The 22,573-nt window shown below is 46.4% G+C and overlaps 1 protein-coding gene across 1 annotated transcript in view; it reads left to right on the top strand.

The window, feature by feature from the left end:
- Positions 1 to 22,573, top strand: part of pHCl-1 (pH-sensitive chloride channel 1) — a 64,801-nt gene that overhangs the window by 26,629 nt on the left and 15,599 nt on the right. Inside the window, exons 3-8 of the mRNA XM_077627127.1 lie at positions 4,489 to 4,568; positions 9,141 to 9,205; positions 11,514 to 11,820; positions 15,220 to 15,360; positions 17,500 to 17,692; positions 22,097 to 22,331. Coding sequence (XP_077483253.1) covers positions 4,489 to 4,568; positions 9,141 to 9,205; positions 11,514 to 11,820; positions 15,220 to 15,360; positions 17,500 to 17,692; positions 22,097 to 22,331 — 1,021 coding nt within the window. The remainder of the gene's footprint in view (positions 1 to 4,488; positions 4,569 to 9,140; positions 9,206 to 11,513; positions 11,821 to 15,219; positions 15,361 to 17,499; positions 17,693 to 22,096; positions 22,332 to 22,573) is intronic.

The raw sequence follows: 22,573 nt of genomic DNA, 5'->3' as shown, positions 1-22,573 counted from the left end.
ATCTCTCGCTGCCCTACTACGAATCCTCGAGACCACTTTTCAAGCAATACCCGTAGAAGAGAATGTATGATGTAAAATTGTACAGAACATCCAGCGTCTACTGAAGTGCACCTATCAGTAAAATTCGCACAGCGCATTTAATTGGAGCATATATGCCTGCTTAGCGCCCCCATTTATATTATTTGCGAATTAGCGCGCGAAAGATCAGGTTCAAAAACGGTCTCAAGGGTGTCAGTGACCCTCTATTATGAAGGAACAATAAAAAAGAAAATATAGAAGAGCTGTTTTGTATCTTCGCGGCCATTTTAAACATTCAAATTAAGCTTCACTTGTGGGTTTCTTAGAGAACGTTCAGTGCTTATTTAAATATTAGCTTGTGCAGTGCAGCTCCTCTCAGCCTGCTTCGAAACCTGTGCGCCTAAGCAATGTGCTTTCTTCAGTTAAGGGTAGCTCTGAGAAATTCATTCATTCGTTCATTTATTGTACCCTTAAAGGCTCTTTTCGGGGATTACATAAGGGGGGGGGGGGAGGGGGGACAGTTGAAATACAAAGTAAAGAGAATAACAATGTTAATACAGTAAAATACAACACAATGCGAAAGTAAAGAAATTTTTGCAGTCACACAATGCAAGAAAATAGCTAAACTTAAAGGGGCAGGCAAATTTCACCAAAAAGTTTATGCGACCGCTCGTTGCCGAGCCAAAATCTTTGTAGCTAGAAATCTCGAAAGCTCGGTAAAGATTCTACTTGCGAAGATATGCCAGCACTGCGGTACGGGTCACCAACACTTGCGCCTGCGCATCAGCGCAACGTCCGCATCGCGAACCGTATTGGCTGCGGAATATGCTCGCTGAAATAACGCGGCCTGAGCTCTGCGCCAAACTTTCATTTTGTTTCCCCTCTAGAACAGCGTGCGCCGCGGTGGTCAAGAGCTCTCTGCGCTCCCAAGAGTGCATATACGCCTACAAGGAGCATGAGTGGTAGTGCGCGGTGCAGACGTAAATCGCTTTTCTCTTACAACTCTGCTTGCCCTGTCTGGGTCGGCCTTATCAAAAATACATTCGGGCTGGACGATTTTTTTTCTTTCTGCGTTGCTTGTCTAGTTTCCTTTCCCTTGCAGCGAAGACGGCTCCTCTCGTTGCCATGATCCGCGCTTGTATGCGTACTTTGTGCTGTCATATTTCACTTCTGGAAGTGGCTCCAACCCCCGCTGGCGAAGACGACACTTTTTGTACTTTATTTGCTGTCAGTAGCTGTCGCACTTTGCGCACTGGTACGGGTTGCTACGTGTCAGCACTGTCCCTTGAATACTTTCCGTTAAACAAGATCTCTCGAATCGCCTAAACAAATGTCTTGGGTCTCTTCACGTTATTTTCGCCATTCACAGTTACGTCGACTCCAGATAATTTCGACCACATGGGGTCCTTTAACGTCCACTGACATCGCACAGTACTCGGAACTCTGGCGTTTTGCCTCCATCGAAATGCGACTGGCGCGGCCAGGACGGCACCGCCGTCTTTCGTGTCGGCAGCCGAGAACCGCAACCACTGAGCCACCGCGGCGGCTATTGTTAAAATTGGAAGCTGGGGCCAGCTAAACATAGCGGAGGACTCAGGTGCAATGCAATTGCACCGCTGAGCATGAAGCAACGGGTCTGATTCCTGGCCGCGACGGCTGTGTTTCGATACCGGCAAAGCCTGAAAAGCTCGTGCACTGAGGAGCCCCAGCTCGCCCAGACTTATCGGTAGTCTTCCGCTGCGTTCAGCCTCATAGTCTATCATGTCTTAAGAAACAGGCGACGATTTGACAAAACTTCTTAAAGAGGCTTTGGTTTTGGTACATTTCATTTTGTAGCTGTTTTCGTCTGTTCTGTCAACGTACCGTCCTCGTATGCTGGAATCCCGGGGTCCTACCCCTGTGCTTCCGGATAATCACTGGTTTTCCAGTATGCAGGTCTTCCTCTGGTGGCCTGATGCTCGGCTTTCCGGTGTGAAATGCCCAGGAAATTCGGTATTTTATTCCACGTCATGCAGACCAATGCAGGTTAACTGTGGCGCGTTTTGGCTGAACAGCCCTCGTGCCATTAAAGTCATCGTCATACTCATCACCATAGTCGTCTTCGATGCCATCATAAACATCACCACCTGTCAACATGCTCCTCGATGTTTACTTTGTACTGGCTTCAAGGCAAAAAAATGAACAAGGAGATGCTGCATCTTTTTCAGACTCCCTTTTTTTCGTTTTTATCAATGAATTTAAGACTTCACCGTACGGTACAGACCGGTTAGGACCGAATCAGCCTTTTTTGGCCGGCTACTTTTGCTTCCGTGGCCTCCATGAATGTGTGGTGTCTTTGCGCGCTAAGGCGGCAACCGCAGCGGTTGCGCCTGGGGGCTTCGGGAAGCCATGACGGATACAACTGCGCGCCGGCAAACCTTGACGCCGCAGCGCAGCCCGACCGAGTGCGCCTCGCTCATTCCATCGGGGGTTTCGTTGCCCTTGAAGCACAGTGACGCGAGGAACAACAAGCTTTCCGATGTTTCGTCTTTGGCTCACGTGTCAATCGAAATCGAGTGATGTAGTATTTATTTTTAGCAGCCATTGCATACTGCAGTTGGCTCCTAGACAGCAAGAGCTACAAAGCAAAGACTGCAGTTACGACTTGTAAAGTCAGCAGCAAAAGTTTACGAGACGCCTGAGCTCGCCAAAGGTTTCATTGCAGCGCGGTGACTTATTAGCCTAATATTTACGCCGGTGCATAAATAATTGACATTTCTTAATATGTACTATCGCGATCAGAAGTTTACGGGACATGAGTATGCCGAAAAAAATTTTTTTCGGGCCTGTCACGCAATTAAATCACCAACAATGTGTTACGGTAGAGAGGGGCAAGTATGCTTTATCTCCTGAAAACAATACCACGCGAATCTCTCGCGAGGTAGAGCTGCAATAAACTTTTTTTAAACACGCGCCCCGTAATATTTTGATCGCGATAGCACCTGTGAGGATTTCAGGCGAGCAGTATTACTGATAATTAAATGCTTGTAAAATAGACTAGCATCTAACTTTTAAAAATGAAAATAGACACACATACCTGGGCACTCATTATATATTTATAGATATAATTAAGACCTAGGTGAAATTTTAGGTTGCTCCTTCGGGAGTGTTAGCTTTTGCACTGATTGTCTTAAGAATTTGGCTACATCTCAGGCAGCTGCACTTCGAGTTTGTTTTTAGAAATGTGTTGTGAAGCGCAGTTGAAGTGACTGTTAATCTTTAATGCTTTCTTCAGCTCAGAAAGGAAGCATAATGACTGCCGCAGTGGCTTAGGGGCTGTGCGGGCTGAGCCCACCTTAATTCAATATTGAGATACTAGTTGTGACGGCCCCATTTTGGTGCAGACAAAAATGAAACAAAAATGAGACAAAACTGGAGCTCAATTCACATACACATTACCTTATGTGATACTTAGTCACAAAAAATAAACCCTGCTGGCAAGCATCAGTGATGTAGTATTTAGTGCCCACCTCTACTGCATTCCTCATGACTGCCGTAAAAGTCCATTTGTTATTGCTGCTTGTTTTGGCGCTCGATTTTCTGTCTCTTTCTGGCTCTCTTTTTCCTCTGAAAGTTGCTAGCGTGTTGTCCAGCTAAGTTTCCCAGAATGACCGGCAAGTCACGCGTCCATATCCTCAGCTTTTGTTACCCTATTCCTGAAGATACGCTCGTGAGTGTTCTTCCCGCGTATTTGCCGCGGTGAAAGAACATAGGAGTGGCACTTTGCTTTCAGCCACGAACAGGAAATATCCCGAGGCAACAGAAGCTGCCATAAACAGCAACCGTTGCACTGAACTGTGGCAAGGCTAGGCCCTCGCCCCTTTCCACACTGAAAAGCTTACACGAAAGAGGGGGCGCGCTCGGCCTCAATCATCGTGAGCACCCGGCCACAAGTCTGAAAGTGTGCTTGCCGAAGCGCAGCCCACCATCAGCATGGTTGATCCCTGAAGTTTTGTCCCTGCATTTCGTTCCCTGTGCTAAATAAACAAACTTTCATCTTGCAAAAAGAAAAGAAAATGTTCTTAACGCGCCCGCGAACGTCAATAAAATTCAAATGAACATAACAGCTTCAGCGTACGGTGCGTGACTAGACTGCTGTACAATACTGTAATGCCAACGGCCGTGTGTTTTGATCTTCAAACCACGCGTCAACAGCTACGGTCCTCAAAACGCCCCTAGCTCTGGCTTCCGTCTCAGGCACTTTTTCGTTGGCTGCAAACTGTAACGCAGAATGCAAACTTTTTCGGCTAGTTTGTTTTTCTTAACGTGTAGAACGGCGCGGAGAGTACACAGAACAAAGAAGAGACCACACGCAGCACTGCAGATACCCGTAGCTCTGTGTTTACGGGCTATTTTTGTCCTGTGATGTTATCGCGCTGTTCTCCAGTTTACGACCGTACAGCGTTTCCTACTTCCCGGTGCCATTCGCAGGTTCCACAACTACACAGACAAGCAGATACTCGACTACCTGCTGGACCCGGTGCGCTACGACCACCGGATACGACCACAAGGTGCGTTAGAGTGGCTCGTTATGATTGGATGTCGGCGGAGGTTGGTGTCGCAACTATGACTTGCGGCTTAGTTGGCACCAATCAACGCACACTGTATTTTCGCGCCTCATGCGGCCTGTGCGCTGCCGTTTGATCTAGAAAGCTGAGTTCGCCGTAAAACACCTGTACGTGACAGAGCGCTCGAGATTAACCCAAGTGGCTGTCCTTACCTGACGTGACTTAGGGTCAGAGATTTGAATGAGCAAATGAATGTATGAAATCTTATTCAAGTTCTCCCGTGGAGAAAATATACACAGGACAATATCTACTTGAATCAGCCTCTCTGCTCCCGGCGTGAAACGATAACGTTTTCAATGTACTTGGTACGATGAAGTTTTGTAGCGAGAGCTACACCGGGCTAGCAGACAAGCATTTCGCGGTGAGCCAGGGTAGACAGTTGTGCACATGCGCCGTTACCATGGCAACCGGAGAGGAGCAGCAGGTGCGCCGCGCGCTCCGTCGCCGCCTCGCCGCACGTCACGTGCGAAGCATTGCGCATAAAAGGCGGGGATGTAATGGGCAACTGTGTCACAACGTTTGGTATGGATGCGCAGAAAGAGAGTCCAGCCCCTGCTAAACGGCGGTTTAGACAAGAGAAGGTCAACTCTTCCGATCCTGAGGTTGTCGCCTGGCGCTTAGCTACTCGACAAAGAGAGAATGAGCGTAAGAAGGCGAAGAGAGCAGCGGAGACGCCCGAACAGACAGAGGAATGGCTTGCCACACGGAGATGCCAGACTGCCGAGCGTAATAGACGGCGCATAGCAGCTGAGATGGAGCCTAATGTCTCTCATTGCTAAACATACAGTGATCACAACAAGCTCAGCCAGGGAAACGTACCTCTCGCTACGTATATCCAGGCATAGCCGAGCTAAGCGACTCCCAATTTTTTCCGTGGAAGTGCTAGGGGCATGAAACCATGACGTATGTTAACTAGATGCTCGATTAGCCCGAATTCAACTCGTTTTTTTATTGCCAGATACTACATGCATTAAGAACGTATCCGGTTGCGTGCATAAATATATCTCGAGTAATGAATAGCCATGTCTGGAAGTGGAAGACGGATGAGCCAAGTAATAGTCGTATGTTTCCTATAAAACAACTTACACAACGCCTATTTACAAACTTCGTTTTCGAATGCTTGCTTCAGCGCAAACCTACCTAACATTTATTTTAAATTCGCAAACATCGATGTCTCAAAAAGCGGCTTTCCATCTCTGCATACCCGTAAGAATGAAAAAAGAAGCGAATCGGCCCTTAGGACCTGCTTCCAAACGGTGTTGTTATATATTATGCGTCCGACGAGTGCTCCATGCTAGAGCATATCAGGTAACTCTGCTCGCAAATACACCATGCTTCATCGTGCAAAGGTGCAGTGTTACCTTCATGATTGGTCTCCCGCATTCATTTGACGTCAAGGAAACTTTGTAATTCGTCAGTAACACAAATAAATCGTCGTTATGGAAACAACAGGGTTTCTGTTTTGAAGTCTTACCAGCATTAAAAGGGGATTATCCTAGTTTTGCTTTTATTGAAATCGACCTGATTGCAGTCGAACCATATATTTTTCACATACTGAATGCCCAAAGTCAGGGAGGTCGCGCTCGAGATATACAAACGGAACGCGCGCTGTGAATTTAGTCTGGGTTCGTGCTCTCCAGCGTAGCGCTCGTCAGCGACATGCTGTCATAGGCGCCTTGAGATAGGTGCGCCTTCCACATTTGGTCACGTGCGAGGAGGGTCTAAAGTTCTCAGGCCACAGGGTCTGTTTTTCAACAGTATATCCTGATACTTGAGATGTCTGTAAAGCTACCAAGGTACTCAGAGGTTACCCACTATAGGTGTTTCGAGCTTCTAGGGTATCTTAACGACCCGACTATACTGCTCAAAAGCAGACCATGTGGCCTGGGAACTTTTGACCAACCCTGTATGTGTGTCGCGGGGTGCAAGGGGACGTGATGGCAGCTGTGGTAATTGCCTTTTCCCGCAAATGTTCCTGTCTTCCCGCGTAACGGAACCCGTAAGTATGGGGTGTTCATTAGCTCTCCCGTGACGTATAAATGAGCCAAAATGCATTTAGACAGCAAGATTACGGGACCGCACCCTTTGACGATGACCTATATGTGGCGCTTTTATGACCAGACCACTGCATCAAACGGCCGGCAGCACAATCCTCTCCGTGTCGTTTTTACCTCGACTTGGATGAACACGTTATTAGCAGCATTGAAGCTATATATACGAACTACAATAACATTTACACATAAGACACGGACATTTCTCTCAGAAATAAAGTGCACATGTAGAGGGCAGCCTGTCATGCACTCCTGAGTGCTTCACTAATATGGGCCTTTCTGACACGGACTTCAGAATTTAGTTGATACTTTGGCGCTGAGTTGAATTTTTCAGTGCTTTTTTCTACATTCTGTCTGCCCCCAAAAAAGGTGTAGCAATTTCCAGCGCAAGGAAATACTCTAAACAGGCCAACCGCACATACTATTTGGGCAGCTAAGCACTGTCCATGTGAAAGCACACACACCCTCGGTGAGGAGTAAGTACACATATTGTGAGATGAGCGTCAAAAACACAAACACAAATGAGAATATGGACAGCACTGTTTGTGCGTTCTCGCTTATACTTGGGTTGTATCGTAACATCGCGCAATATGGGTGGACAGCAACTAGCCTAGAACAGTACTGCGTTGAATCAGTATACGAAGTGGTTTAGAGCTCGGACTCACCAGTTATTGTCGCCGCCATGCTCTAAAGAGAAGTGACTTTCTGTGGACTTAAAAACTGTTTGACGCGTTTTATTTTAGAATTCTTTTTTTTTCTCACTTAGAGGTACATGGGGCATTTTTCCAAGTATCACGGCAGCATCGGTGTTATGCGCTATCTATGACTTTGGGCCGGTTGTAAGCGGTGTTGGTATCTTTTTCGAATACCTTTTTTTATTTTGCTGCTGACGTCTAAGTAATGTTAACGAGAGCACAGGAGAGCACTGATTTTCTATGATACAGCTGTCGTGTGGAAATATAGGGTTGACGTTTTTGTGTAAGAGCTCAATCTAGCTGATACGCCCACTGTGGTATCAGGAGAAAACTCAAGATTTATCTTCAGGAAGAGTGATAACCAATCTTGCCATTTTAAAGATGTTCGTACTCGCACTATGAGGACCGCCGCAAGTTGGTCGGGATCATTTAGGACGACATGCACCTGTTTCATACGTTCCGAACTGTCAGCGTGAGAGAGCTTCTCATTACTCACTCAGCACCGAAAACCGATTGTCATGACAAGTTATTGCATCCCCGCCATCGAGTTCAACAGTGGAACGCCACTTTCGCACAGCTGGTCCCGAAAAATACTGTCGAATAGAATCATGTACGCACCGAATGTGTAGACTACAGTACGTGTTCGAGTGCATGATGCAGATAGGGCAGGAGGATGGGTATTTTTTCCGCAGCTGCTACTTCTTATAGGGCCGGCAAAAGCGCTGGAGGTGGTTATAAGAGCTAAGAATATTCATGGAGCGACAACTCTTAGAGAGACGCTCGAAGCCTGCCATAGCACCCGTTTGTGTCTAGAAAAGTGACGTCACGACCGACCTGCGTAAACATACTACGTGACGGGAAACGTGAGCAAAACCAATGAAGCCATCTTGAACGAAGCGCCGGCAGTAGGCAGATACAGTTAGGCTTATGGAAAACAAAAACAAACCAAAGAAACCTAGGCGTTAAAACAACGCGTCAAAAAGGACAGCGCTCTGACTAAGCGACCGCGGGACATTGGTCGCTGCTGTAGATTAAGCAATGCTAACACACCCAGATTACCAGGTCTATTTGACACTGATACTTTACTTTTCCCTTTGTACCGCATAGTGGCGTATCCTTGGTTTCAGTGTTTGGCTCACGCTCGTCTCACGTTCTTTTCGTCTCGCAGACCTTCACCTGCGGTGAATATAACCTGGGTTCTGTGGATTACTATGGAAAATGCGGGTAGTATTGCAGCATTAATATTTCAGGTAACGAAAAATAAGTGTTGAGGTTGCTATCTCTTATGTTGTTTGGTGGTCTAGTTAGTTCGGAAGCATCATAAGGCTTTCGGGAGCATAGTGGCACAATAGTTTTTTGTTTTCACCCGATCACCTTCGTGGATGTTTTTGCGCCTGTGTATTGTTCAGCAACGTGCAGTCTTATACGAACAAACCTTCTTCGTAGCAACCCATACACTATACATAAGACCGGGAGCGAATGTTATTATTTGACCGCTCTCAGGAAGGACTCTTTGCGAGACCACGAGAAGGGCTACGGTGCAGTAAGAAAAATAATAATAACCACAAGTGTGGCCCTCTAGGCTCAGGGGAATGCCTAATAAAATGCTGCCTGTTTTTCTTCGCTACTCTCTCGAAGTGTTCGCTCAAGACGGAGCTGGTCGATAGGTACCCGCGTTCGGTGCGCAGAGAGGCGCCGAACACTTTGCTGCGCCCACATATAACAAGCTGCGCACTGAACGAGACCTTTCTCTCTTCTTTTTCCCGCAGAGCGGACCCAGGTCAACGTGAGTGTCCTGCTGCTGACCCTTTCTTCGCCGGACGAGTCAAGCCTGGTTGGTGGCCCTCAGTGCCTGCACGTGGCATGCCCTAGCTAGCCAGCTGCACCTCCATTATTATTTATCCCTAGTTCAAATTACGGCTCCTTTGTTCCTATGTTACTCATAGAAACTCTAGTTCAGTGAAGCTGAAACAATAACATCGAACGGTTCGTTGACTTCGTATTGTGGTGCGTTTGAGAGCCCCAACAATGAGTTTCAAGTTTGAGTCCTTGCAAGCGCGCTTCGACAGCTGACGATCAGCTACTCAGCAGCACTTGAGGCCTGAACGGAAATTTTTATTGAAGGGGATTTTGGTTTGCGATGCCAACTTGTCTTTTTCACTGCGTAACGAGAAAATTGAGAATGGCAGCACTTCTTTTATATTATGATTGTAAAACCATTAGATGGCACATCGACGGGAAAACCTGGTGTTACCCAAAAAGTGGCGGTGTTAAGAAACTCGCGATTGGTTAAAACAATGTGACGTCATCAAAGGCGGGAAAATACGAAATGTTAACTAGTAATAGGCAGTACTAGTACGTGCAACTGCAGCAACTACAAAATAAACATTATAGAATTGGAGTAGAATTGCAATAAAATTTCAATGCTTTCGAATTGCTCGCATGAACGTTCCTTAAGCGTCCCCGGTAATTTTTTTTTATTCTTACGTAGAGGCAAGCTCTGAGTGGAGCAGTGTTTTTTTTTTTCATGGGCGGCCACTAGAGCTCAGCACCGAAAATCTTAACCGGAATTTCGAACCTGCAACATGTGCCTTCTCCTAGTTGTTTTGCGAGGAAATTTTTTTTCTCTTATTCATAGTGCCCATACTCTCTTGGACACCGGCGTCGATTGCGCATTTAATATTCCTGAATTTTCCACATTTCATTGGGCGGCAGCCTTGAAGTTTTCCTATTCTAACGAATAATGTTAAGTAAATTGGCATTCACGAGTATTGCTAATACAGTGCCTTGCATTGACGTTTTCGTACAAGATGGACCACGCTTCTGCACTACCAAGAGTGCGTCCATGCTGACGCCGATACGGTTAGAAAAAATTTAATGTCTTCAGCTTTAAGCCTATCGGAGGTTCCGCAAAAAGCGGTGGCTCTGCAACTAGCAGAATAGGTGCAGTAAGAAGAGCCAAAATTGTTACAAATCAATACGTCTGTATAGAAATATTGACTTGTAACAATTTTTTAACGGTCTCTTTTTGCGTTCCTCTCATTTATCCAGCCATAATCTCCAGCGGAATCGCAAAGCTGCTTCTTCGGCTTCTTTATCTGGTTGTCATCTTGTCAAAAGTCGCATCTATCAATAGTAAAACAGCTAAGATCTGTTTGGTTTATGTGCGTTTAACATCAGTGCCGCAAAAAGATGGGCCAGTTGGTAACACTCCATCTAAAAACGGCGCTTAAAAAACACGAACACACAGAAAGAACATGGCTCTTGTCTCTGCTGTTCTCGTTGTGTTTTCGTGTTTTTATGCGCCGTTTTTAGATGGAGCGTTTAACATCCAAAAGCGAATCGGGCTGTGAGGGACGCCGTAGTGAAGGGCTCCGAAAATTTCGACCAACTGGGGTTCTTCAAGGTGCGCTGACATCGCACACTACACGGGCCTCTAGAATTTCGCCTCCAACGAAATGCGACCGCCGCGTCCGGGATCGAACCCGTGTCTTTCGGGTCACAAGCCGAGCACCATAACCAGTAAGCCACCGAGGTGGCTTAAAGGGCTGAAAGATTATTAGAAAAAGGAATCGTTAAAAAATACGGCCTATGGTTCAAGTGTTCTCTCCATAATTTTTTTTTTATGAGCTCCAGCTATTATCGAGTCGGAACATCTTGCCAAACCAGGCTGCAATCCCGTGCATTTTTCATAACTTACCACAAGTTGAAAAAAAAAATGGCGGGTTTAGCTCTGGTTAAAACTCGAGTGACGCGATAGCTACAGCTGGTCGAGTGGAACTTCCTGAGTTGAAATGCAAAATCAGTCTTTCGCCGCTCCGTTTCGCTGGGCGTTCCTCCTTCATCTTCGTCCCACTTGGTACGGCGCATGCGCACAGCTGTGGCAGCTCGGTTTCGCCGGCGCGCCGCGCCGCCGGCAGCAGCAGCTGCTCCGCACCACGTGGCTGGTCACAGGACCAATCACATGACTACGTGGCGGTGGCGGCGCAGCCACGGTCACGTGCCACCGCCACGCTGAAAGCTCCCAATGCTACCGTAATGTAGCTCTCGCTACAAAAGTGACGGCCCTCGTTAGGCGAGCGGCGCACGTGAACGCGCTTCTGTAGCGACTGCGGGAGCAATCGACCGCGCGGTGTTCGCAGAAATACGAGATCGAGTTCCTGCTGCACCAGCGCTGGGAGGACCAGCGGCTGCGGTGGTTCGCCACCGAGGAGGGCAGCGGCCACCTGAACGGCTTGCTGCACGAGGGCCGCCTCTGGAAGCCCGACATCTACTTCCTCAAGCACGGCGAGTTCAAGACCCCGCTGACGCCCATCCACATTAGCCTGCGCCTGTACCCGAACGGAACGGTGCTCTACACGCTCCGACGACACATGACGCTCGTGTGCCAGGGGAACCTCAAGATATTCCCCTTCGACAACCCAAAGTGCCCCTTCGCCGTAGAGAGCAGTGAGTGCGACCCCTTTTCTGCTACACTGCGGAGGGCGCAAAGTACTCTATCAGGGCTTCGAAGCTCCGATTGGAAAAAGAGGTCTTTTTTTCTAGTGTGGCTGCACTTTGACAAACACAGCGGCGCTGGTACGTGGCCGCGAGAAGAGGCACTAAGGGGCAGGAGATTAGGAGTGGGTAACGGGAACCTAACCAGAGGCTATATACAGGTAATACACAGGGTAATGCGTTTGGGAGTCTCATGTATACGCCGGTACCATTGGGAGGGGCCTTTGTAGTTCTGCCGGCCTAATGTAACTGGTTACGTGGACAAGTATATTGATTATGAAGTAGGTAGAAAATGCCGGTTGATTTTTTTTCATGTATTTTTTACGTGTGCAACATCCCACAGCGTCGTCCGGCATTAAAGTAGGGGAGGGGCAGGATAAATAATACAAGATAACTATTTGCCTACCTCTATAGAGGTAGAGAGCGTGCGGAGAAGCAGTTAATTTTGGTATTGTAAATGATCCTAACTCATCCCGTTAGTTTTGCCAGAAGTTACCCAAAGCATGGTGAATAAACTTTCACGGTTATGAAATTTTCGTGCTGCAAAGTGGGTAGGTGTGCTGAGAGTATACACATCCACACGTGTAGTGGTCCATCCAAGGCATACTTTTTTACTAAGATTCCAAATGTTCCAGTTGTGGTGACACGTGCAAGTTGAGCTCCCTGTGAATGGGGTTTTCAATTTCTTCCTTCATTTTTGCCTTTTTCGACAACCAATGTTCTCTGCCAGGCTTTTAAGAAACCTGCAAAAAAAAAGTAGCTCGAAACTTGAATAAAGTGGGGTTTTCATTCGAGAAGACTTGGAGTCCCTGACTTTAACCAGGCAATGCATTCGCAAAACGTATGGTAGCGGGAGCCCCCCTTTTTTTTAATGTAAACGATACTGATAGCATAGAAGTGGATAATACAAGATAAGAAACCGGAGGAATTTCCGCACTGGTGCTGAATGGTGATTGACTCTATTATAGCCCTTGTGCAACATGTTTATAAAGCACATAGCGACTTTAATGAAGTCAGCCAGGAGTCTGCGCCGGACCTAGTATCGTATAAATCTCTCTAGCTTTCGGAGTGACATGTCCTTTGAACCGTTGGGGCAGCCGTCGGATTCCGCTGTTGTGTTTGTCGGAGTCCGCTCTACGGGAATGTGCTTTGCAGTTCTAGGTTGTCGATACGCATGTTGTCATTTACTGTGTTTGAAACTTTATAGTGACATCTCCTGTCTATTTTGTATTTTAGTCAGTATTCTCTTGAGGGCAGTTATTTTGTCTGCCGCTCGTGTGTACGTGTTTATACTGAAGGATGACATTAAGAAATAATCTCTTCGTCCCATCACACAGAGAGCTCTTACCTAAAGAAACTAGCCGACATCTTCACGTGTCGGCTTCCTTTCCTGCTAGCTTCAAATTGAGGCGGGGGATCTTTTAACTGGTTTCACAGTGGTGTTCCTCCCTCTTTAAGCTGTTTTCTGTTTTTTCTTCACATCCTCAAGAGTAAACGGTTGAAGTTATTTTATTTTTCGAAAGCTAAGACCAATGCGACGACAATATTAACACTTTTCTTTGATCGCATATTACTACACTACCTGATTTAAATTTCATAAATTGCTTTGCGTTGCAGCAGCGTTCTGATGCGCTCTTTAGATAATCATCTCTTGTCCTCAAAATACCTGTCGATGCGCTTCAAAAGCTTTCACGGCACTGTTTTGGACAAACACGAACAGGCACTGTGGCTAGCACGGCTGCCAAGAATACCTTCCTACCTGGCGCGGCGCCCAAATAAGCCCAAGCAGAACGCTCCCCAGTAAAGCCGCAGTGTAGATAAGCTTGAACGGGCGTATCTTTGAGATAAGAATTGACAGCCGGTGGACATCAAAAAGTTTTCGTGCTTGTTTTGCGAGTTAGCTGTAATTTAACTGTCATTTTTTATACATTCTACTTTAATGTATGCCAATATCTAGTTAAAAATAGGGCAGAAAATTGCTTTGACGTTGTAACACAGATTTTGGAAGTAGAGACATAACTATGCTACAAGAGCAGAATTTTTTCTCATAGACAATACGTGCTGCATTATTTTTGTACGGTCCTCTTGCTATAATCCACGGACAAGCTCTGCCGCGACGCAAAAATGCAGAATTTTTTGGTTGCAGCAGGACTACAAGCATTATGGTCTATTTTGCCGCGCAATATTTGTCATTTTCTGCTGCTTTATTTTATGACCACGGCATCGTAATATAACCTGGAAATGATGGCATTGCAAGGAATGCAAAGTGCAACAAACTGGTTCGCAAACGTAATCCCTTCGGTCCCCTATCGCTTGTCAACAATAGTAAGCGACGTGTTGTGTTACTGCACAAATGGTTTTCACATTCAGTGCGTTTAACCTTTCATATTGTCGACATCGTCAAGTGTTTAACGTCATAGGCAAAGAAACCGCGGTTACCACCTGGTCTACTTCATCATGTCTTTGCGACTTTTTAAATAACCTACAGGAACATTTAATCTTCCAAGATGATTGTGCTACGTCAATTGCTTAAGAAAACTTTCGCGAAAACCTATCTCTCAGAAATCAGTCCGTTTATGCAACTCCTTTTGAGCATTCTTCCGTCGCAGGAAGCACATTACCTGAAGTGGGAACTTCATCATCAACGTAGAACTTGTTATCGACTGTTGTACAAGTTTCACGGTTACTCAATGACCAAACTGCTGGGATAGCGCTGCCGAGGACGGCGCCGGTTCATAGGAGAGGTGGTTGTCCTGCTATGGACAAAACGGAGGATTGTGCTGCTAATGATGATCATGATGATAAAAAAATGGCTGTGGCATATCTCTGGTCAAACCTGGAGTGACGCGATAGCTACAGCTGCCCGAGTTGAACCCGCTCAGTCGAATGGCAAAGTCAGTCTTTCGTCGCTCCGTTTCGCTGGGCGTTCCTTGTTCATCTTCGTCCCTGGACGTGGATTCACTCTCTCCCCTCCTCTCCCCCTCTACACTTTCCCCCACTTGGTTTCGCCGGCGCCCAGTGTTGCCGGCAGCTCCTCCACATCACGTGACCAACCGCGTAACCAACCACGCATTATATGACAAAACACGTGACCAACAACGTGAGCAGCCACGGCGCCGCCACGGTGGCCACGGGGTGGCCACGCTGAAGGCTCGAAATGCTAGCGTAATGTGCCTATCGCTACAGAACTGTGGGCTATTTCAGGTCAGCGATCATGTGCTATTGTTGTCGTTCTTACCAAGTGGTGCGCGGTAACTTTAGATCAAAGAAACTATAGTCCGGCCCAACTCTTTCCAGACAAAGAGCGTAGGTCAGCCATTCAGCCACGTGTTCTGCTTGCACCTGGCGCAGTGTCCTACGAAGAGAGCCAGCTCAAGATTGACTGGTCACCCACCGAGCCGTCCATCAACACGGCCACTTCGCTAAGGGCGCACAACGCCTACCTGGCCAAGAACGAGACCGGTTACTGTGACACAAGACACACTTGGAGAGGTACGTACCGCCACGCTTTGCGTCTTGTCCCTTTTCTCTCCATTAAAGATCTAACCGGGAAGCTCTAGTTTATTTGCGCATTTGCTGCTTTTTACTGTCGTGCGACATAACGCCTATGATAAGAGCATCAGAAAATTAAGTCTTTAACTTAGAGAAAGAGCCCTACACATATCTGTGAGTTGGTCATTCATGCATGAAACTGCCACCATAGCAGAAAAAGAAGATAGATGAATTTGTGTAAATTTTACATTTTGTATGAAATAATGTAAAGAAGTTATTACCACGAGTCATGCACAGGTATACGTCGCACTTCTCACAGCGTGCACAGGTCCTAGAACGGCAACCGCCAAGTATTTAAGTCTGTGCCGTCTCAATAAAAGGCGTCCTTTTAGGCGTTTTCCCGAACTAGCGTGACAGGTTTATTAACTAAACCCTCAAAGAAGTTTGTTATGGGCCGGAACTAAACTTTTCTTCGGGCGCCAAAATAAAATATGTCGCTTGTGGAGGCAGGGCAGGAAAGGGTTACCTCGTTGCCGGCCCGTTTGCCCGCAAAGTGACTACCGGCAGCCTTGTCCAGTGCAGCAGCGGTTGCTGCTGGAGCCTACATGAAAGGTTGCTGCAGTTGGGCCTAAGATTCGCTTGGCTTCCCATTTTCTTCCCACGCAGTGATAATGAAGTACGCAGGATAATACTCAGATATGCTGCTGGTGTAATCACAGTAATGGGAACGGGCAGCAAGAATGTACAGAGGGCCTGTTTTACCGCCCAAATAGGGACGGATTTTGCTAAATGTTATGGCCTCTTGTTTATGGTCAATATTCGACTCTCTTTAGCGTCTACGTAGTTAAAAAATATGGACGCATATGTAGAGGTAATTCGCGACTGTGCACATAGCAATAACTGTGACTGAAAACTTTGTCGAGTGAAATAAAATTATACTACCATGCGTTTCGAGAAATCACTGTAGATTAAGAAGCGCGAAAAGGGTTCCAGGGCGAGAGATCGCCCACACGTAAGTAATTGAAGTTATTATTTAAACTGTATTACCCTTCACAGAGACACGTCTTGTTTCAAAAATCAGAATTGTTTTCCACCCCGGGACACGTTAGTTATTGAAGCTTTCGCCTGACCTACTATTTGTTGTCGCCTTCACGGATGTTGTTTCATTCATATATTTTCAATCTGTGCGGGCTGCTTTGTACTCTCGTGGACATGACGCACTCAAAAAACAAACAAGAGGAAACAAATGCATGTCATAACAACACCACTCGCGTTAGTGAATACTGTGAAAAGTTGTGGTACTGATTGCACTTTTCTTAGCTAATCCGAAAATTTTGACCCACGCCTCGTACATTATGTTCTTTTCCATATAAAAGGATTGACAGCATTTATGATGATATATATTTAATGTATGCATATGTGCGTTTTCAAATTATGATTTTTTTCTTCTATGGCTAAAAATTCGTCTGCTAACTTACGTATAATTTTCCTTCATTGACACTGCTCCAGTAATTTGTGCGCTCACTGATGGGGCCGTATTCTTCATTCTTTTGTGTTACTGTCCATCGGCTTCAATACGGGGCCAGAATTTTTTTTCTATAATGCCTTCAATTACATAAGCCTTTGGGATTTGTCAAGGCACATATCGCTTGCTCAGCTCACTGGAGTGGAGTTTTGATCCTCACCGCAAACTAGTCTAAAGACTGTTGCAAAAACGACGTTCCCGTTTCAGTCTAAGGAAGGGAGCTTCGCTGTCTTCTCGTCTTACAAAGACTGCTTCCTGCGGTCTTAGAAAAAGAAATAAAAAGCAGCACAGCAGTTGCCCTAGTTTCTGTAAAGGCAGTCTGTCAGCGCCTTGCCTCATTCAGTGTGCTAAATTTCCATGCAATGAGGACTTGCGAAAGCCAGCTTTGCCTTAATCCTTATGGTAATGGGGCTGGGCTCATCCTTGTGCAACTCAGGCAGCATGACCTCGGTCGCGTTGCATCAGGCCTGGGGTAGATGAGGGGGTGGCGTTTGCATCCGATGGTCAAGATCGCTTAGGCCTCGTCGTTTTCATACTGGATGCATGCACTTTCTTCTCCGGGGCTCTGCGTCCGCACGGCTTTCGCAACCGTCGCGCGTGTGTGCGCAATGCAGGGAACTACAGCTGCCTTCGTGTGCTACTGGTGTTCACGCGGGACAAGTCTTTCTACATCAGCACCGTGTTCGTGCCGGGCATCGTGTTGGTGACCAGCTCGTTCATCAGCTTCTGGCTCGACATCAACGCCGTGCCGGCCCGAGTCATGATCGGCGTCACCACCATGCTCAACTTTTGCACCACCACCAACAGGTCAGTGGGCGACCCCACGCTCTAGAACGGCCCTCCGCGTCCTCTAACGGCTCTTTGCTTGGTCTTGGGGAAAGGTGTGACACAGAGCGAACCCAGAGACAGCACACTCTACGTTGTGAGATTCGATTGCGTTGTTATGAAGTTTGCTGAGTTTTAGCAGATATCAATAAGCCGATAATGCAATGCACGGCAGGATCAAAAACACGCGATCGCATTGTGCACCGCAAACATAACGCAGCGGCTCCATTGACGGAAATTAGTCAGCATATGCCGGGTGTCCCTAGTAAAATTAGCTAAGAGTATAAAGAAGGTGTCGTAGGTGAATAAAACCAACGAAGTTCTACTGAGGGTTGCATGGGCTAGTGAATAGTATTTTTCTGTCCTGGAAAGTAATTAAAGAGCTAATGCTAATTAGTTAACTTTTTAGATATTGGTGTGAGGAAAAATGCGTCAGTGCGGTAGCTGCAGATCGGCTTGGAAAACAACCGGCCGCAATGTTCGCTCCAAGGTGCCATTTAAGTACGCGTTTTTAAACCCTTCTTGAAAACAAAAAAGGCTACTCCGGGGCAGGGGTGCTACTTTTATCACCCTAAAACGCTCCACAGAGAATATGGTCCACTCTTCTCTGCAGCTCTGGGCGAGAGACATTCGTCAGCAGCTGCTACGTGGTACACTTTGCATTTTTCGAAGCTTCTATTATGGCTGTTAAATAAAGCTGCACGTTTTGTACCTTAGCACAATATTTCAGACAGCTGTTTTTCAAAATGACTAAAGCTTCTTAAAAGACTCTGAATTCCTCAAACCATTAAATAAAAATTCACTAAATAATTTCCTAATAATCCAAGAAGTACGATCACACCTAATCAAGATATATAATGGCTTTTTATTTCACTCTAAACGTATAGTTTTTCGGAGAAATATTTCCACTAACAGCAAAAAACAATTATGCTTGTTGTAAGCCAGTCGAAGCTGCCCTATGTCACGCTTACTTTTTCTGCTTCACAGCAGTACCTCAAGTTATCAACATATTTCAACACCGTGTTCATTATAAATGTTTTTGTCATGTGTCATTGACTTCCTAAAGCACTATGCTCTCCTTGGGGGCTTGTGCACCTGGCACGATTAAGTTTTACGCAACTAGCTCTTTGAGAGGCATGCAGCGATTTCGTGTCGTCCGAAGTTGTGCGCTTTTATGACGTCACCATCACATGGAATATGGCTCGTAGTTCTTCAGCACACCGTCACTAAGTCGCTTTTTAGCATGGCAGAGAACATGGGTCTCCCGAAGCAGTACTCGAAAAACATTTTGTGAACATCGCAGTGAGCGCGAGCGACAATTACGTGGAAATCATATGTGTTGTGTTTTGTAGTGTTAATTTCTTTTTCTTTAAATTCCGATTAAGATAGACTTAATCCATAAAGAAAACAAATCTTTCTGCGCTTGAATTTCTGCAGCGGACAGTTGAAGTTATTGACTAAGCACAATATGGGCCGGCAAATGCTGATTTTTTTTTTCTCCACTGAAAAACAATCGGAACGGTTATAGTCCGATAGCATCACCGGACAGCATCAGCATCAACAACATCACCAGCATCAGCAGCACATCACCAGTCCGACAGTACCATCAGAATGAAAAGAACATCTTTTTTTCGTACTTAACGACCTCGGTAGCTGAGTGGTTATGGCGCTCGGCGGTCGCATTTGGATGGAGGCAAAATGCTACATGCCCACGTACTGAGCGATGTCAGTGCACGTTAAAGAATCCCAGGTGGTCGAAATTTCAGGAGCCAGTCACTACGGCGTCTCTCATATCCTGAATCGCTTTGGGAAGTTAAGCACCCATAAAACACAAACCATCTTTTTTGTAGAAATTCTAATACGATGCCGCTAACTGAAAGTGAAACTCAGCATGAAAACCTTGGCTGACGACAATTGAGATGTCTCAAAATGGTTTCTTGTGTTTTATTTTGCCTTCTTGTGACTTGCCGGCATGCCTCGTTTATGTATTCATCAAAATGATGCATGCGCGTTCGCGAGTGGCCCACTTTAGCTGCCGGAATACACTGCAGATGCAAGAAAGAGCAAAAAAACTTTCCCAAAAAATTACACGCATTTTCTTCAGCCTGTACATCCATCCACAGTAGCGGCTGCTTTGCACTGGAGGTAGTGGCAACGCATGTGCAGTCGTGCAACATAGTAACGACCGGTTGTTATGAGACATGCAGTGTGCCATCAGCCTCCTTCGTGAATTTCCTCTCCCTACTGGCCACGCACTTTCGTCACTGATCCCTCCTCTCTCATCCCCGGTCCAAATGCGAACACACATATTTCAAAAATGTAAACTGCATTCATGCAATGGAACTATTATACAGAGAGATTCGTAGCTGTTTTGTTTTTAGGAGGTCACGGGGCAATTCATGCTGGCGTAGGTTTAAGAATTGAGGTCTTATGGTTTTATAATGACAAAAAAGTTATTTTCACAATGAACAGAGGTCTAATAAGCAAGAAAATGCTTGAAACTGGAAGAGAAGCGTCGCCAGCACCCGCTGTTCCCACAAGTATGCTGCAGTGACGGAAGATGACAGTTTTTGATGAACAGAAGAGAAAACAAAAAACTGCGCGCCTTAGAAATAAGAATGCTTTACACCGCTACCGCTGTAGTACTTTTACCGCGCAAGGAAGACGGAAACAAAATGTAAATGTGAAAATGTAACGTAACACACTCGCGACACTCGACGTCCTCATCACGTCACGGGTTTGAATTGGAATAGGAAGTCAGATAAATGCAAACTTTTTCTACATAATTCGCAGCAACAAAATCGTCATTTGGTGCCAAAAACTCCACCAAAGTCACAAACCGCCTAGCAGTATAGATTTTCTGAACAAAATTACTAGCAGAGACCTCCTCAGCTTTCGTTTAAATAAAATGTTCCCTTAGTGGCACCCGCTAGAAGCCACACAGTTCCATGTAGCAGAAACCGAGGTGTTAAATGAAGGTGTTTACTGCACACGCACACAAGCAGATAGACACAAAAAAGAACTGGAATCATTTTCTTAGCGGTAAAAACACAGACACTGCATCTAAGACAACACATTTTAGCGGTTGTTACTTGTGTGTTGTCTTAGATGCAGTATCTGTGTGTTTACCGCCGAGAAAATGAATCTAGTGAGCCATTACCAACTACCCCAACATAATGTGTTAAGAGAAAAAGAAGCAGTGCTCAAAGCGAAATCAAGAGCTTCTCCTTCACAGAGAGCGCCCAGTGCAGCTCGATAACCTCCGTTCGAGGCGTGTGAGGCCGGTCCGCAGATTGCAAGGGTAAAATAGCCGCGAACCTGTTCTCGCTCTCATATCGGCGGCAGATCGTTCAAGTGCTAGGGTAAACAAAGCCCGTCGGTCTGGGTGCGACGCTATTGTTTCCTTTTCCGCCCCGGGAAAAAAAAAGCGAGCGCGGTCATTTATCTGGTGGTGTCTCCTACTGCGACGTCATTTAAGGCCATTTCTCCGCGTACCTCCACCATATATTAGGCGCAACATGCAATACAAGCCACCAACGAGCACATAACTTACCCTGGACGTATCTTCCGTCTTCGCTTATGAGAACGTATTTAACATGCCATGTATATTATTATGCCCAAGAATCTTTGCGGGCTGCGAACAATTTCATTGCTAATTGCCCCAGATTATACCTGCCCACCTCGATTTATCGAACGGGCACCAGCGTCTTGCTGCACGGCTTAATAGGTTAGGTTCGTTGTCCAGCTCTTTATGCATCCTTTGGAAATCTTCGGTTAGATTGTACGGGACAGGATAACACACAAACGGAGAAGCCAATTTTTCAGTGCTTCTGCGCTTCTGCGCATTAAACGCGTCGTTTTGTATTTCGGCCGCCGCTGCTGAGGTCGAACCCACGTAGTGATTGCCACCCTAGTGCAACAAGTGCTCAGCCAACGCTGTGGGTGTTTTTCTGGAATCGCACTCCACTAAAACGTCCAGCGTCACCTCTCTCCTGCCAATTCTGCTTTACCTGAGGCTTCTTTGACGCTAATTTCAGGTACCTTTGCAAAATCACTCCAGTTTACAGTCGCCGAGACCCGTGGGAACGTTTTTAAGAGGGCGTTAAGTACAGGCGAGTTTGCGGCTTAACTGCGTTTATGTTTCCCGGCAATAAGCACTAAACGTCTACCTCTTGTTGCAGCAAATGATATCACTTATGAAAAGCACTACTATGCAAAAAAAAAAATTGTTTAGGGAAAACATAATGTGTACTAATACATCACGAACTACGCCAGATGCGGTTAGTCGCACGCTGCCTGTAAAGGGTGCACCCTTGCAGACAGAGTGGTTGTGAGAGGAAACTGCCTCCGAACGCGCAGGCTGCTTACGCACTTCTGGATGTGCAGCTTCCGGTCCACCCTGCCCGTGGTGTCCAACCTGACCGCCATGAACCTGTGGGACGGCGTGTGCATGTTCTTCATCTACGCGTCCATGCTCGAGTTCATCATCGTCAACTACCTGTACCGTAACCTGGGCCTCCGGCAGCGGGCGGCCGCCGCACGGCGGCCCAGTCGCCCGGCCTCGGCCGACCCGCTACGAGTGCCCCCGCCACGAGCACCCCACGAGCATCTCGAGATGAAGGTACGTGCATTCAACCTACTAGGGGCTGCAGTTATCCACTGCTTCCCACTGGCACTCGTATACTTTCCCATTCACAATAATCACTGTGTAGTTTCGGTCACCTTTACAACTTTGATTTTGACTACTGTGGTGCTGTGCACAAGATTTGAGTCCACACGTGGGCTGGTTTTGAGCCATAGAGTTGAATATGTACTGCTGCACTAGCACAAAAATAGTAAGGGTGACCAGAGGAGAATATCTTT

This window comes from Amblyomma americanum, chromosome 6 (assembly GCF_052857255.1).
Source record: "Amblyomma americanum isolate KBUSLIRL-KWMA chromosome 6, ASM5285725v1, whole genome shotgun sequence".
In the NCBI taxonomy this organism is placed as follows: domain Eukaryota; kingdom Metazoa; phylum Arthropoda; class Arachnida; order Ixodida; family Ixodidae; genus Amblyomma; species Amblyomma americanum.
Note: the sequence above shows the minus strand (reverse complement) of the source record. Positions and strands in the feature narration are given on the sequence as shown.